Here is a 15,455-nt window from a genome sequence, read left to right as displayed (position 1 = left end):
TTGACTCATGTTAAGGTCGTCGTGACTTGGATTGAGTTTCAATATCTGCACTTATAGGCTCTTGGATATAAATGTCATCAAGTTTTTCAAATCGGTGAAATGTCCATCCTTCTTGCTTTTTGGGATGGAATGACACATCTCATGACCTTACTCACTAACCTCTAGCCCTGTATCTCTCCCAACCCTGCAGTGTTTTGGTATTTAAACGCATGGTGTGCTACACCACAGTTATTACGAAAACAACCTAAACTCTGCTGGTCTCAATGTTCTTCCAAGGAACAGCTGCCGTTCATCCGCAAAGACAATACAAGACTCCATCAGAACCTGCAACTCAAAGGACACACTTGACAACAGAGATGGAAGGGCCTTCTCGAGGCTACATCCTTCTCGCTGCTACTTCTCGCTGCTACAGTCTGGGCAAATAAGACTTTTCCTGAGGAGATGGAGGTCCTCTGACATCTTTAACACAATGCCGAGGATGCTTCACTAGTCTGTTGTGACCATTGCGATCCTCTACGTTGTGGTGCATTGGGGCAGGAGTCTGAGAGTGAAGAATGCCAACAGATTGAACAGAGTGATCCACAGGGCTGGTGACATTGTTTGAAAAATGTATTACTCTCTGAAGGTGGTGCTGGAGGTGAGAACATTGCCCGCTATGCCGGCTTTCTCCAACAGTGAGTATCACTTGCTGTATAGTACATTTGTTGGAGCCACAGTAATATTTTTGTTCTGTTTCTTGTTAATTAATACAGAGGTCATGGTATGTAAGTGTAATCATGTTGTTTGTACACAAGGTGGAGCACTACGCTAGGAACACAGGTGATTTAGGGAAGGTGCCGGTGATGAACGGCAGGTGTGTGAACCGGGACAAGAATAGTTTTTTGACCGTGTGTGGTAGCAGGAAGGTTTGTCTAAAGAGTTTTGGATTGTGTCGGCATCTAAACTGTTAAATGGATACTTACCTGTGACGGACTCCAGATAAAAACTTGGTTGAGATGAACTAGGGGCATGTGAGGATTTTCCCTATGTAAAGGTGAGCACACAAGAAAATAAATGGGTCAAGCACTCAAAGACATTTGCCACACTGGACATGGGTTTCTTGTTGCCAGAACACGCGTCCGAAGTTCTCCCCGTTCGCCCCTCAGTGGCATGTAAATGTAACGAGTTTTTGTTGAAAGACTTTACATTTAAGTCAAAAAACTTCTTGAAGGAACTCGCTAAGATCGCCGTTCACGGGAACAGCTGATTGATTGAACGTCATCGCTGGATTTCTGTTTCGAGTCAGATCGTTTGGATGTCATCGCTGGGTTTCCGTGTTTTGAGCCGGATCGCCTGGACATCGTAGGACAATCAGGGCAGCGCCTGCTAGGCTATCGGCAAGGACAACGAACTGCACAGAGGCCACGGACCACCACCAGGACATTTCGCATTCCGACCAACACGTGAATGCACCAGAGGTATGTGTAGCACTACCAACTATGGCCATTTAAACATTGTGTGCACACTTGACTAAAACCCAATGCATCGGTATTGGTACCAGTCATTAAATGAACTGTGGGGTGGTATGTTTCTGATGGTTTCTGATTGTGTTTAATGATGGATTTTGATAAAGAGGTAAATCAGGGTAATGAGGATTATGGGTCCGCTGCAGCTGACACGCAGCCCAGTGGGGGCGCAGCCTGCGGTGAAACTGAAATGCAATTGGTCACTAAACGTCCCATCAAATTAACAGAAAAAGCGCTGATTGCTAAATGAGAAACGTTGCAAAAAACAAGGAAATCCAACCTAACAAAAGCATCTCATTTAAAAGGGACAATTCAAGAGTTAATGCAGGACAGAGAATATGAAATGGAGGTGCACTGTGCTTTTGATAAGTACCAAACTGTGCAATGAAACAAAGGAAACACATGAATCTGTTACAATATCTACCTCCTGCAGAAAAGGAAAAACAAAAAGCAAAACTCCTGAGTGTAAATGAGTTTACTGACTGTGTAAAAAAAGTGGTTGTCAAATCCAAACATTCAAAACCCTGCCGAAAATGATGAGGACTGTGATGAAAATGAGGTGAAACCCAGTGACAGCATTTCTAATGTTGAAACAAATGTATCTGGTAAAAAATCAAGCCGGAAAAGTCACACCACCTCAAGATCTGGTAAATCCTCTACTGCAGGGATTCCCAAAGTGTGGTGCACGCACCCCCTGTGGTGCGCGAGCTGCCGCTAGCGGGTGCGCAAGTGTAATGGCAGCTGAGCACCATGAAATACATAATTAAATAATTTAAACACTTTTTACTGAAGGATTAATAGTTTAAATATTTAAATTCATTCACTGAAATCATTTGTAATTTTCAATTAAAAAACGTTTTGGGAAAATTTTAAATAAAAAAAACCCAAAATGCACTTGGCTTTCTCCTAGCTACGTGCTAGCTTGTTGTGATAGCATCAACAATAATATGCCGAAATGCGTAACTGGTTGAAAACGGGCAGTCTGTCCGGTATTAAATCTGGGAGAAATGAAAGAGGACAGGATACATTGGCCACAACTGCGAGCTGTGCAGTCTACCAGGCTGAAGAAATCGAGCAGGAAAAAGAGAGTGATGATGACGAGACAGTGGAAACTGAAAATGAGGAACATCATCAGGCTGCTGCTGTAGTGTAACAATTTTGTCTGCAACCAAAGTCTTCATCACCAACATTAACCAAACATTTTAAGATTCAGGTGCATTTTTTGTAAATGTATTCAAACGATGACTTGTAATATGACAAGATATGGAGTCAGCCCAGTGGTTACAAGGCAAGACTTTGGTTACGCCCACACTGCACAGAAATAGTCAGTGCACCATTGTTAAGCAGTTTTTCAGTAGTCATTCAGTACAAACAAATCCAGGTACAGAGGTGATAGCCAAGGGCTTACAATGGCTGTCAACATCCCAGGTCTAATAGCGATGGTTGTCTTCTACATTTTCGTGCTGGGAATCGGCATCTGGGCATCAGTGAAGGCAAAGAAAATGAGAAGGAACACACTTAGTCAACAGGTTGAGATTTTGTTTTTGGCAAACAGGAGTATTGGCTTGATAATGGGAATTTTCACAATGACAGGTTAGTTTTAAATAATATAGGTTACATGTGTGTCTAGTGATCATGTTTTACATCCATTTGTTTTATCCTTGTTGGCTTTTATTGTTGTTTTGTCATAAAAAATTTTTTTTCGCAGCTACTTGGGTTGGTGGGGCCTTCATCGTTGGCATTGCAGAGTCAGTTTACGACCCCACCAGAGGTCTAATTTGGGCTCTAATTCCTCTGCAAGTGTCGTTATCCTTTATTATTGGTGAGTTCCATATACAATGTGAGATAGAATCATGAAGTTAGATGTTACAGGAGACAGAAAATAGTATCTATGACGGACTGAATAAAGCAAGGTTCACCTTTTTCCGTCATGATGAAGAAGTGATAGTCGTTGAGTCAATAGTTTGGAATCTGGACTTGGCAGCAATCAGCAAGCTGCTTCCATATCTGAACACCATTACCAGCCAATGAAAATATTGTTAAATGTAGTAATTACTTTTGAGAGACATCGTTGTGTTGTTCTGATTAATATATTGTTGAGTGTAGAAAACACTCACCTAAGAAAATGTAAAGGAGTGCACCGTCAAAAAGGTTTTTTAAAATGCCCATATTGCATAGACCTACATAGTTCTGCAGAATGGAAAGTAGTCTTTTTTTTCATCAATGCAGGTGGGTTGTTCTTTACAAAGCCAATGAGGGAGAACAATTACATTAGCATATTGGATCCCGTCCAGAGAAGGTATGGAAAAGCACTGACTGCAGTTCTGGCTGTTGTCCAGATCACAAGTGAAGTCCTCTGCACTCCTGGATTCCTGATTGCTTTGGGTACAAATACACAACTACATTCAAACACATTTACTTCCTGACTTCTTCACAACATTTCTTCACTCTGTACTGTTTATTTTGGACTCTGATCCAGGAGCGACCATGAGAGTGGTTCTGGATCTGCCCTTTAGTGTTTGTGTCTGGATCTCTGCTGCAGTGGCCATCACCTACACTGTTCTTGGAGGACTCTATTCCGTTGCTTACACTGACGTCATCCAGATGTCACTGATCCTTATTAGCCTGGTGAGTTTTGAACATTATAATTAACGACAATGTTCTTTACCACATCCTCATCTTCATTTTGACTTCTCTTCACAGTGGTTGTGTGTCCCTTTTGTTCTGACATCTGGTGTTTATACCAACATTATTGACACAGCCATCAACAACACATATCAGGCGCCATGGCTTGGTCGTCTTGAGTCTTCAGACGTTGGGAGATGGATTGATAATTTTCTAGTGATGGTAAGATGAATAACGATTCTGTAAAGGGTCCTTTGTAAAAGAAAGATACTTAGGAATCCTCAAAGAGAAGGACGAAGTGTGTGTGTTGGCGGTATTTGTTCCACAAAGCTGCATGCGTTCTTGTCAAGACATAATTGCCATCTAGTGGAACTGAAGGGCACTGTATAATATTTTAGCCCCTTTTTGGACCCGAACTTCCTTCAGGTCACAAGTTAATTTAGAATTTGACCTGACCATGCCTTTCTCTTATTACCTTCAAATATTGACTTAATTTTTTCACAGTACATCCCATTTTGAAATGTGTTCTCCTGTGCAAACCAAAACATAATTGCACATTTTCAGGTTGTTCACTTTTAACCACATAACAAACACACTTGGTTTGTTGCATATCCTCCAATCTTTGAAGGCTCTGCATAGCGAGACAACAAGATAGAGTACATTGATGAGCCTGGAGCTCAAGATCATTTTATTTTTTATTTTGTTGTATTTCTGTGAGTTTTAACTGAACAGTGCTGACATTTTGCTTTAAAAAGGTTAAATTACAATACCCTAGTTTGTTGTCCAGCTAATATAATAATATATAATACTAATATATAATTGTACTCTTTTTTTCTTTTTACCGAAACAGTTATGACATTGTTAATAATAAAATCATTCAAATTAGCTGTTTGATTTTTATATTGTACTATTGGCAAAAGTCAGTCCTTGGGTACGCTTCTACCATATATTCTGTTATTACTTTTGGGATGCATAAACGTCATGCTGGGATGCACAAATGTTTCTTCAAGCTCATCCCAGGGATGCACGACTTTCTGGAGGTAAAATGAACTCTGCATATGTATGTGATTTTCATAATATGGCACCTTTAATGTTTTTGTACATTGTACTTTTTCAAAAAAACATTTTTAGAGCATTGGTAACGTGGCAATTCAGGATTTCCATCAGAGGACAATGTCCTCCACTTCCACATCCACAGCCAGACTCATCTGTTTTATTGCAGCAGGACTTGTCATCATTGCTGGAATTCCATCCATGCTGATTGGAGCTGTGGCAGCATCGACAGGTTAGGAATCGAGCGGAGTCACTGTTCCATCTCAAATTTTAAAAAAATGAAAGGAAATACAGTCAGCAACAGAAACTGCTTTACAATTATAAGACCTCATGAGTCAACTAATGCTGTTTATACAAATGCATAGTTTGAGAGAATCCTTGACAAGATTTAAAGGAAAACTTCTGTTACAATGAGCATAACCCAAGACGTGATACAATTTTCATATTGACTGTTCATGGGAATATTTTCACAAATCTGAATAATTCGTCCTAAATAACATCCACCCATTCATCCATCCATCTTCTCATAGACCAGATGATTGCGATTATCTTGCATTTTGTATTTCTGTATGAAAACTGTTTTGCCTAAGATATTTTGAAATGTTATTGAAGTTACTAATCAGAACTTACATTCCCGTACTCTTTTGATATCATTACAGTACATGTTCTGAATATTGAACTGAGCTGTGGTTTTGATAGTTTGATCTTACTTGCTCTTGTACCTTGATCACTCATTGTGTAAAATCTGTATTCCAGACTGGAACTCCACCTCTTATGGTTCTCCTCCTCCATACGAGAGAGGGGAGGGTGCTATGGTGTTACCCATCACCCTTCTACAATTTACCCCAAGCTATATTAGCATTTTCGTCATTGCAGCTGTTGCTGCTGCTGTAATGTCGTCTGCTGACTCTTTACTCTTGTCTGCAACCACTATCTTCACCGCCAACATCTACCAGGCCATCAGAAGTCAGGTACAATATGTTGCAACTTTCTGTTTCAGATGTATTCTACATCTATTTGATGAAAATAACTTTTTTTCCTCTTTTTAACAGGCATCAGATAAAGAGCTGAAGTGGGTTATCCGTGTCTCCATAATAGTAGCAGGGCTTGTGGGAACATCGCTCACCAACCTAAGAACTGGAGTCTTGGTGTTCTGGATGCTAAGCTCAGACCTGACTTACACCATTAGTTTGCCCCAACTGCTCTGTGTCCTCTTCACTGATGTGTCCAATGGTTACGGAGCAACCACAGGCTTCCTTGTTGCAGTGGTTTTGAGAGTGTTGTGTGGAGAGCCTCTGATCGGCCTCCCCGTGTTTCTGCAATTCCCACAATGCATTTTAAAGGATGGTGTCTACATCCAGACCTGGCCTTTCAAGACCATTTGCATGCTAATTACTCTGTTTTCCATTTTATTGTTTTCATACGTGTCATTATTCCTGTTTCAGAGGGGAATCCTTACAGAGAGGTGGGATGTGTTCAAGGTGAAAACACAGAGAGTATCACCAGCAGACGGACCTAGAGAAAATAATGATGATAAAACCGTCTCTGAACCAATGCTGGAGACAAAACATTAAGATTTTTTTCAATTGTATTATTGAGGCAGCTTGTGCTTAGTGGTTATTTTGAAATGGAATTCTCAACATTGTTTTCAGAAAGATTGTTAAGTTTTTGTTGGATTGTTGTGTAATTGTAACATTGTGGTCTTTCTGCTTAGGGAGAATGTTGTTGTTTCAACATTTTTGTGTTTCCTTATTTTCTTTTTGCAGGACTTCTGTTACATCCCAGCTAGAGCACAGGGGAAATAACATAAAACCCAGATTTTAAGGGGGGATCATAAAACATTTATTCAAATTCTCACTCTAAATACAAGGTATTTCTTTTTATAAACTAAAGATTGAGGCCACTGGGCACTGTACAAAGAAACAAAAATACAACAAACAGGACTAGCTATAAGATTCAAAAGTTAAACTGAGGATCGAGGCCATCGGGCACTGTTAAAAGATAACAAAAAAATTCATAAAGTATTCTCTAGAACAGTGGTCTCCAACCCCCGGGCCACGGACCAGTACGGGTCTATGGGTCATTTGGTACCGGGCCGCACAGAAAGAAAAAATTTACATCCTTTTTATTTATTTCGGATGTTTCATTTTGAAAAATTACACCGATTTTCTTGTTGCGTGACATTAGGTACAGAAAATTCGACTTTTTGTTATTGATTACTATACTAGTCTAAAGATGTTTTATTTGAAAAGTGATGTCTGTGCAGAATGACGCACAGACGAATGCCTATGTCTGTCCCACTCAAAAGGTCTCAAGTCACGTGACAAGTTATCAGCCCACACTATCAAGAGCCCACAACTGCGCTAGTGTTCTGGATTAAAGTCAAGGCAGATTATTATATGAGATCGCCCAAAAAGCATCGAAAACCCTGCTTCCATTTCCAACCTCCTGTCTTTGTGAAGCGGGATTTTCTGCAGTGACCGTAAAGAAAACCAAACTGCGGAGTGGACCGGAACACACTTCAGGTGTCATTGTCTCCTGTTACCCCTAGATTAGCAGTCCCCAACCACTAATTCTCATTATTGTAATTATTATTTGATTGACTTGTTCACCCTTGTATTGGAAATGATCAGTATTTCTTATACGTTGAATGCATTGATTGTAAGTGGCTATATTTCAAAATAAACCTCATCAGTGCAGTCACTTCAATCGAGTTTTTAATATAATTATTTCTTAGTTATTTCGTTTACAGACATGTTGATTATCAATTTATGACAACAAAAGTTGATTATTTGTTTATTGTCTGTTGATGTCTGCATTTGACATAAAACCACTGCAGATGATTTATTATTAGACTACAGCTGTCCTGGCGTCATTAACGATTATCGAGCAAATGAAGACCTCTTGGACACGCGTCCAAATAGAACGGTTCTCTCGTGTGTGTGTTTTTTACTGCCTGTGGGTCTGAGAGGACTGTGATTTCATCTGTGCTGTATGTCGTGCATATATGGTACATTTGGAAGAATTGGAATTTGGAAATTTAATAGAGTGGATGTTGAAACACAACCAGGGCACACTGGTGACACCACTGCTGTGAAACTCAGCATGGGGTTCAGTACCAACTAAATACACTCCTCTTAATAATGCCATATTTTCTGTAATTAATGTGCTGTTGTGGTAGTAGTTTAGTGGTAGTGTAGTTTAGTTTCCTAAAGCCTCACATCTACTTGAGCTTAGTTTATTTAGATGTAGTTAGATAGCCGCACCTGAATGGACAGGATGTGCCAGCTCAGGAGAGCCGAGCCAAGGGTAACGGGGCTTTATATGACTTTCATATAGTTACCCGGATGGTGTACAGATTGCACAGGAATTAAATGGTACTGGATGAACAATCGGGCTAGGTGTAGGGCTTTGTTTTTTATCTGAACCTAGTTGTATCCCATACTTGAATGTGTTTCCCTGTAGTAAAAAGGTGGTAAAAGGATAATCCCTCGGCCTTTACTGCAAACATTGTTTTTCTTGTCTGAGAAAATGTCAAAGAAACTCCAACTTGTGAATTTTGATGGTCAAGGACCGTCAACTTCTTGTGCAGCTAGGGCTGACTGGAAGCTCTGTCTTATATGCCAAGAACATACGGCAGAGGCATTGAGATGTCCTTTGCAGTCCAAGAGAGCAGACAAGGGGAGTGGATACACTTCGCTTGCAGAACACTTAATCCAGTTTAATGATCTTTGCCAGCTCCTTTCAACATTGCCAATTGGAAGACTGGATGAGGGCCATGGTATTGAAGCAGCGATGACACTACAACCAGAGGATGAGTTTTGGTTGGCTTTCGGAACCGGAAAGAATTTCCGATACTTAGCAGCCCATGAAATTGCAGCAGGGCTAGGGCCTGAGAAAGCACGCGTGCTCCCTGTGATCCACGCATTGACGGGTTATGACACTGTGTCAAGCTTTGCTGGCCATTGGAAAAGGACTACGTGGGATGTATGGGCTGTGTTTCCAGAGCTTACACATGTCCTGTTGAAAGTGTCTTCAGCCCCACATAATATACACAACTGATGGAGGTAATGGCCACAATTGAGAGGTTTATTATCCTACTCTATGACCAAACAAGCACATGTACAGAAATAAATACAGCAAGGAGGAAGTTATTTGCAAAAAGGCACAATGCACAATCAATCCCTCTGGCCAAGGCTGCCCTAGAAGAGCATGTCAAGAGAGCAGTATACCAAGGAGGCCACGTGTGGGGTCAAGTTCTAGTGTCAACTCTAGATCTTCACCGTGCAAATGGGGCTGGTCAAAGACATCTGAGGGGGACTATGAACCCTTCTGGACATGCTTACCAGATGCAGGCCAGTCCAGTTATGAACTTGTATCTTGCAAATGCAAGAAGGGTTGTGTTGGGCAATGCAAGTGCAAAAACGCTCAGTTACAGTGCACAGCCCTCTGTGAAGGTGAATGTGATTAGTCTTCTATCTCTGTGATAGACCCTTTGTTTGGCCTCTCTTAATGAGTCTTGTGAGATGGAAGGAAGCTTCTTAGAAATTCTTAAGTTTCTAATTCAAATTCTGCATCGAGAAAAATGTATAATTCGACACAGTCTAACCAGTCTGAAAACATGGCGGCCATTTTGAATTTTCTATGAAAAATTTAAATGATGCAAAAGCTACTTACCAAGTACTATGTATGGTAAATAAGTCAGAAATGTCATATTATATCCATCACTAATAAGAGAACAGTTGTTGCTGGTGGCCATTTTGAAAAATGGCTGCCATGGGCGCCATGTTGAAAATTCATGATGCCTCTATATCCAGATCTTTTTAGAACGTCTTTGGCTATACGTGTACCAAATTTCATGCTTTTACCACAAAATGCACAATCCTTTTTATTGGAGCTAAGCTGCTGCACTATTACGGCCGTCCACTACGTGACATGTGGGTGGTTTTCACTGATAGTATTATTTTTGTTGCTCCTTTAGTCTTGCAAGCTATTTTGTGTTTTGGATGTGTGCTTTATTGTTTACATTGAAAGAGTAAATTTCCATTTATATATTGTTAATTCTCTCCAGTTTTGCCTTGAAGTGCATCTAGATGTCTTTATACACTATATTATGCTGATACAGAAGTGATGTTGTGTTTGGTTCATGATTATTTCTTGATTTACATGGTTACATGATGATAGAAATGATTACATGATTTTATAAATATGTTAATAGTGATGTGATGATTAAAACAATACAGTCATTAGGGATTTGACGATACAAAATCAGAATGGACTAATTCTATGCAGTAAGCAACATGATTGGTAAAAATCAAACATTATTACAGTATATGGATGCTGAGTAATGAAAACATATGGGAATATGGACATACTGTATATGAAAAGAAGAATGTATTGTATTGATGATGAAACTGTATGGAGAGAATATGTGTCATTGATATTTTGTGAACATGATTAATGATTGAAATGATTGAACCTGTTTAAAACAAAGAAAGAAAAGTAAAGTGATTTAAGATACATGATTGTTAATAAATTCAGATGATCAAGGAAGAGACAACAATGAATACTGAAACAGACTCTGTCTCGTGTTTTTCCCTGTTTATTCAGGTGTACCTGGCAGAGCAGTTTAAAATATAATCTGGTCACTAGCCACACCCCTGGGGCGTGTAACGTTACCATCACCAGAAAATTATCACTCCATTGCCCAACATCCACATAGAAGAAGCTCTAATTTAAAATTTTTAAAGAACAAATTATAGTTTGACTACCAGTGAAGTAGGTAAGTGAACAGGAAAAATAAGATCATGTATTTGGTAAAAGTTCTGATAGACTCATTTAAAATATGCTGAAGCTGTGCAATTACAGTGTATGTCTCCACACGGACACGCAGCTCATTATGATGATTGAGAAAAAAAAAAAAAGATAACCCATAAGGTGGAAAATCCACAGAAAAGACTTTATGGTAAACTTCAAGTCCAGTCAATACCAGCTCTTGCAGTCGGGATAGACTGGACTAGCTTCTCTCAAACAAAGAAAGTCGCCATAGCCAGTGGCTGCTATGCTAACACAGGCCTACAAACCACAAGCCATTGGGACAACACGAGAGGTTTCACACAGTACTGTGGCAAACCTTTCAGACGGTACAAATTGATGTGTCAAGACTTTACACAGTGCCAATCCTGTTAATGCTATCAGAGGAGAATATTTGGTTAAGAAATTATGATAGTTGATGAGCAAACATAATTACTAATGTGGCAGGGAGATGTGCCCCATCGGTGGTTAATTAGATAGATAGATAAATAGACAGACAGACAGACAGACAGACAGACAGACAGACAGACAGACAGACAGACAGACACTTTATTAATCCTGGAGGAAATTGCATATATCCACTGCTCAGGCATTACATAACAAATAATACTGGATAAACTCCAGGAGAAAAAGAAACACTGACATCACAGGACATACCACAAGACATACATTACACTAACAGACACATGCAGCACTAACAGGACTTATATACTAAACTATAACTAAAATATAAACAGTATAAAATAAAATCTAAACAGTATAAAATTAAATTAAAATCAAATTAAATCAATTTTCAACCCCGTGCTGACCTCGCCATCTCCCCCCCGCTCCTCCTGAGAGAGTCATTGTACCCCCTGATGGCACGGGGCACGAAGGAGGACCTCAGCCTCTCTGTGGAGGCGCTGTGTGACAGCAGTCTGCCGCTGAAGGTGCTTCTCTGCTGGGAGAAGGTGGTGTGTAGGGGGTGCCTGGTGTTGTTCATGATGGCCTTAATTTTAGACATGGTCCTGCTCCCCAGAACTGTCTCCACAGAGTCCAGGCTCAGCCCGACCACTGAGCCCGCTCTGCGGATGAGTCTGTTCAGACGGTCCATATCTCTTTTCCTGGCCCCCCCACCCCAACACACAATGGCGTATGACAGCACACTGGAGACTAAGGACTGATAGAACATGAGAAGGAGCTTAGGACAGTTGTTGAAGGAGGCCAGCCTCCTCAGGAAGTACATCCTGCTCTGCCCCTTCTTGTACACACAGTCCGAGTTGAGTGACCAGTCCAGTCTGCTGTCTAGCTGCAGTCCCAGGTACTTATAGTTTTCTACCACCTCCACCTCACTGCCTTTGATGATCACCGGCTGTGGAGAGGGAGGTGCCCGCCGGAAATCCAGAACCATCTCCTTTGTCTTGGAGACGTTGAGCTGGAGCTGGTTCTGTTGGCACCACTCCACGAAGTCAGCCACCAATGCCCTGTACCCCCCCTCATCACCCTCCCGGATACATGCCACTATCGCGGTGTCATCGGAGTACTTCTGTATGTGGCATGTATCCGAGTTGTGCCTGAAGTCTGATGTGTAGAGGGTGAAGAGAATGGGGGATAGAACGGTCCCCTGTGGCGCCCCCGTGCTGCTAGTCACCATAGAAAACAAGCAGTGCCCCATACGGACGCACTGGGGTCTGTCCGTTAGGTAGTCCGTAATCCAGCTCACGAGGTAGGGGTCCACAGCCATGGAGGTCAGTTTATCCTGCAGGAGCCAGGGCTGGATGGTGTTGAAGGCACTTGAAAAGTCAAAGAAGAGCACTCTGACGGCACAGCCCCCGGCGTCCAGGTAGGAGAGTATACGGTGGAGGAGGTACAGGACGGCGTCGTCAACCCCAACCTTGGCCTGATAGGCGAACTGGAGAGGGTCCATAGCACCCTGCACCTGTGGACGCATGAGCTCCAGGACCAGTCGCTCTAGGGTCTTCATTACGTGGGAGGTAAGAGCGACCGGTCGGTGGTCGTTGAGCTCAGTAGGGCGTCCTTTCTTGGGTACAGGGACAATGCAGGAGGTCTTCCACAGTGACGGGACCCTCCCCAGCCGCAGACTGAGGTTGAACAATTGTTGCAGGGGGTCCCCTAGTTCCGAAGCACAGGCTCGGAGGAGTCTTGGGGAGACCTTATCTGGTCCAGCCGCCTTGTAGGGACGGAGCCTCCTCAGCGTTGTCGTCACGAGGTCTGCAGTGATGATGGTCTCCGTCGTGGTGGGAGCAGGAGGTTGTGGCGAGGTTGGAAGTCCAGTGGTTGAGGTGGGGCCGTTGAGCTCCGCAGTTCTTGGAGTGGGCTCGGGAGAAGTGGCAGGGGTGGAAGGAGAGGAAGCACAGGAGGAGGGAGCATAAGTGGAGCGGTTTGCAGGACAGGAAGAGGCCCGGGACGAGGAGCCGGGAGTGGTGGGGGAGCTGAACCGATTGAAAAAGCTGTGTAGTTCATTCGCTCGTTCAATATTCCCCTCCACAGTGCTGCGCCCTTTCCCATGTCCGGTGATGGTTCTCATCCCATTCCAGACCTCACGCACCTGGTTGCGTCCCAGCTGCTTCTCCAGCTTCCTCCTGTACGCCTCTTTGGCTTCCCTCAGGCAGAGTCTCACTTCCTGCTGGGCCTTCCTCATCTCCTCCTCGTTCTTGCTCCTGAACGCCCGCTTCTTCCTGTTCAGGACAGCCTTGACTTCCTTGGTTACCCATGGTTTGTTGTTGGGGTAACACCTGATTGTCCTGACAGGGGCCACGGTGTCCACACAGAAGTTCATGTAGTCTGTAAAACACTGAGCTGCCCCCTCAATGTCCTCCCCATGTGAGCCCACAATAACATCCCAGTCGGTGGTCTGGAAGCAGTCCCTCAGCATCTCCTCTGCTTCCGGGGACCACCTCCTGACCTGTCGTGTTGTTGCTGGCAGCCGTTTCACCAGCGGGATGTAGGTGGGCTGTAGGTACACTAGGTTATGGTCTGATTTACCTAGTGGAGGGAGGGGAGTGGTGGTGTATGCCTCCTTAGCATTAGTGTAGAACAGATCGATGGTTCTGTTCTTCCGTGTGGGGCAGTCTACACACTGGACCATTGTGGGGAGAGATGAGTCCAAGGTGACTTGGTTAAAGTCACCGGTGATAAAGACGAGCGCCTCCGGGTGCCGGGTCCGAAGAGCAGAGGTGGTCCCACAGATGGTCTCTCGTGCCGTCTCAGGGTGGAGGGATGTAGACAGCAAGGACAATAACGTGTGAAAATTCACGCGCCAGGTAGTAGGGTCTGATGCTAACAGCTGTTAGCTCCAGGTCGCGGTTACACAGTGTTGATTTCACCGTCACATGTCCCGGATGGCACCATCTATCGTTGGTATAGATGATTAATCCACCTCCTTTCTTCTTACCGGCGGTGTTCGTGTCCCGGTCCGCTCGCACGGAGGAGAAGCCGGTTAGTCCAACGTTAGTGTCTGGCACGTCGCCAGTTAGCCACGTCTCAGAGAACACCAACAAGCAGGTCTCCCGGTAGCGCTGTTCAGTCCTGCACAGCGCCGTCAGTTCGTCCAACTTGTTCGGTAGAGAGTTCACATTCCCCATGATGACGGAGGGGACGGAGGGCTTGACTCTCCTCCGGTTAGCGGCTCTAGCTGTTAGTCTAGTCCTTTCAACTCGACCCGCTCGGCATCCGCGATATCTCCGTCGAAGCTCAGCGGGGATGAGATCGCGTGTTGCTGGGTCTCCTTTGACCCTCATGGACATCAAGTCCTCCCTGGAGTACACTAGCATATTACTATACATTATCTAAATTTACGTTAGAAAAATACACGCAGAAACATAGAAAAAAACCGCAAAATTATGCAAACATTGGGAGCTGCTGCGTAGTCACTGGCGACCAATGACCTCGTGGTAGCACTCTTTAAAAGGGAGTGTTGGCGGCCTCCCCTCCCTCTTGCTCTGGCCGTCCTCTTTACTTCCGGGTCCCGTCGTTCCCTTCCTCTTGCGTCACCTGTACAGGTATGTTGGTAGTGGCTGCTAATACTCCGTGAATATTGTTGCGCTGATTTTCCTGGTTGGGCTTGCTCCTAGACACCGTTAGTCTGCGACTCACGGAATCACGTCATACGGGACCTTGTACGATGCGCTCATCCTTCTCCTCTCCCTCTCCCTCGTGGTGATCCCTCACGGGGGCCTGACAGGTATGTGTGACTGTGACAAGCCAGTGTGCTACTCTGCTCCTCCGCTCTTCCTCCAGACCTCGCCAAACTTAATTCTTGATTATTTAACAGGGGCTGTGAGGACCGGGTGGTTGCTGGGGAGTTTCAGCGGCGTTAAGTGGCACCTCCAGCAGTATTACAGATCCAGCAGCGCCAAGTCCCGTAAGAACACCGTTGCTTGTGGATGCCGCTTTGCCCTGCTTCGCCACTGCTCTGCTCTGCCAGGTTTCGCTGTCCTGACTGTCCTTTTGCTTGTG

At 43.5% G+C, this 15,455-nt stretch overlaps 1 protein-coding gene across 1 annotated transcript; it reads left to right on the top strand.

Moving 5' to 3' along the window:
* Positions 1-2,914: 2,914 nt before the first annotated feature.
* Positions 2,915-7,341, top strand: LOC137591597 (high affinity choline transporter 1-like). Its single transcript, XM_068309694.1, has 8 exons — positions 2,915-3,098; positions 3,214-3,327; positions 3,735-3,890; positions 3,985-4,133; positions 4,209-4,352; positions 5,262-5,415; positions 5,940-6,154; positions 6,236-7,341. Exons 1-8 carry the CDS (start codon positions 2,915-2,917, stop codon positions 6,755-6,757), a joined length of 1,638 nt encoding a protein of 545 aa, XP_068165795.1. The 3' UTR covers positions 6,758-7,341.
* The last annotated feature ends 8,114 nt before the right edge of the window (positions 7,342-15,455 follow it).

Source organism: Antennarius striatus, chromosome 24, assembly GCF_040054535.1.
Source record: "Antennarius striatus isolate MH-2024 chromosome 24, ASM4005453v1, whole genome shotgun sequence".
In the NCBI taxonomy this organism is placed as follows: domain Eukaryota; kingdom Metazoa; phylum Chordata; class Actinopteri; order Lophiiformes; family Antennariidae; genus Antennarius; species Antennarius striatus.
Note: the sequence above shows the minus strand (reverse complement) of the source record. Positions and strands in the feature narration are given on the sequence as shown.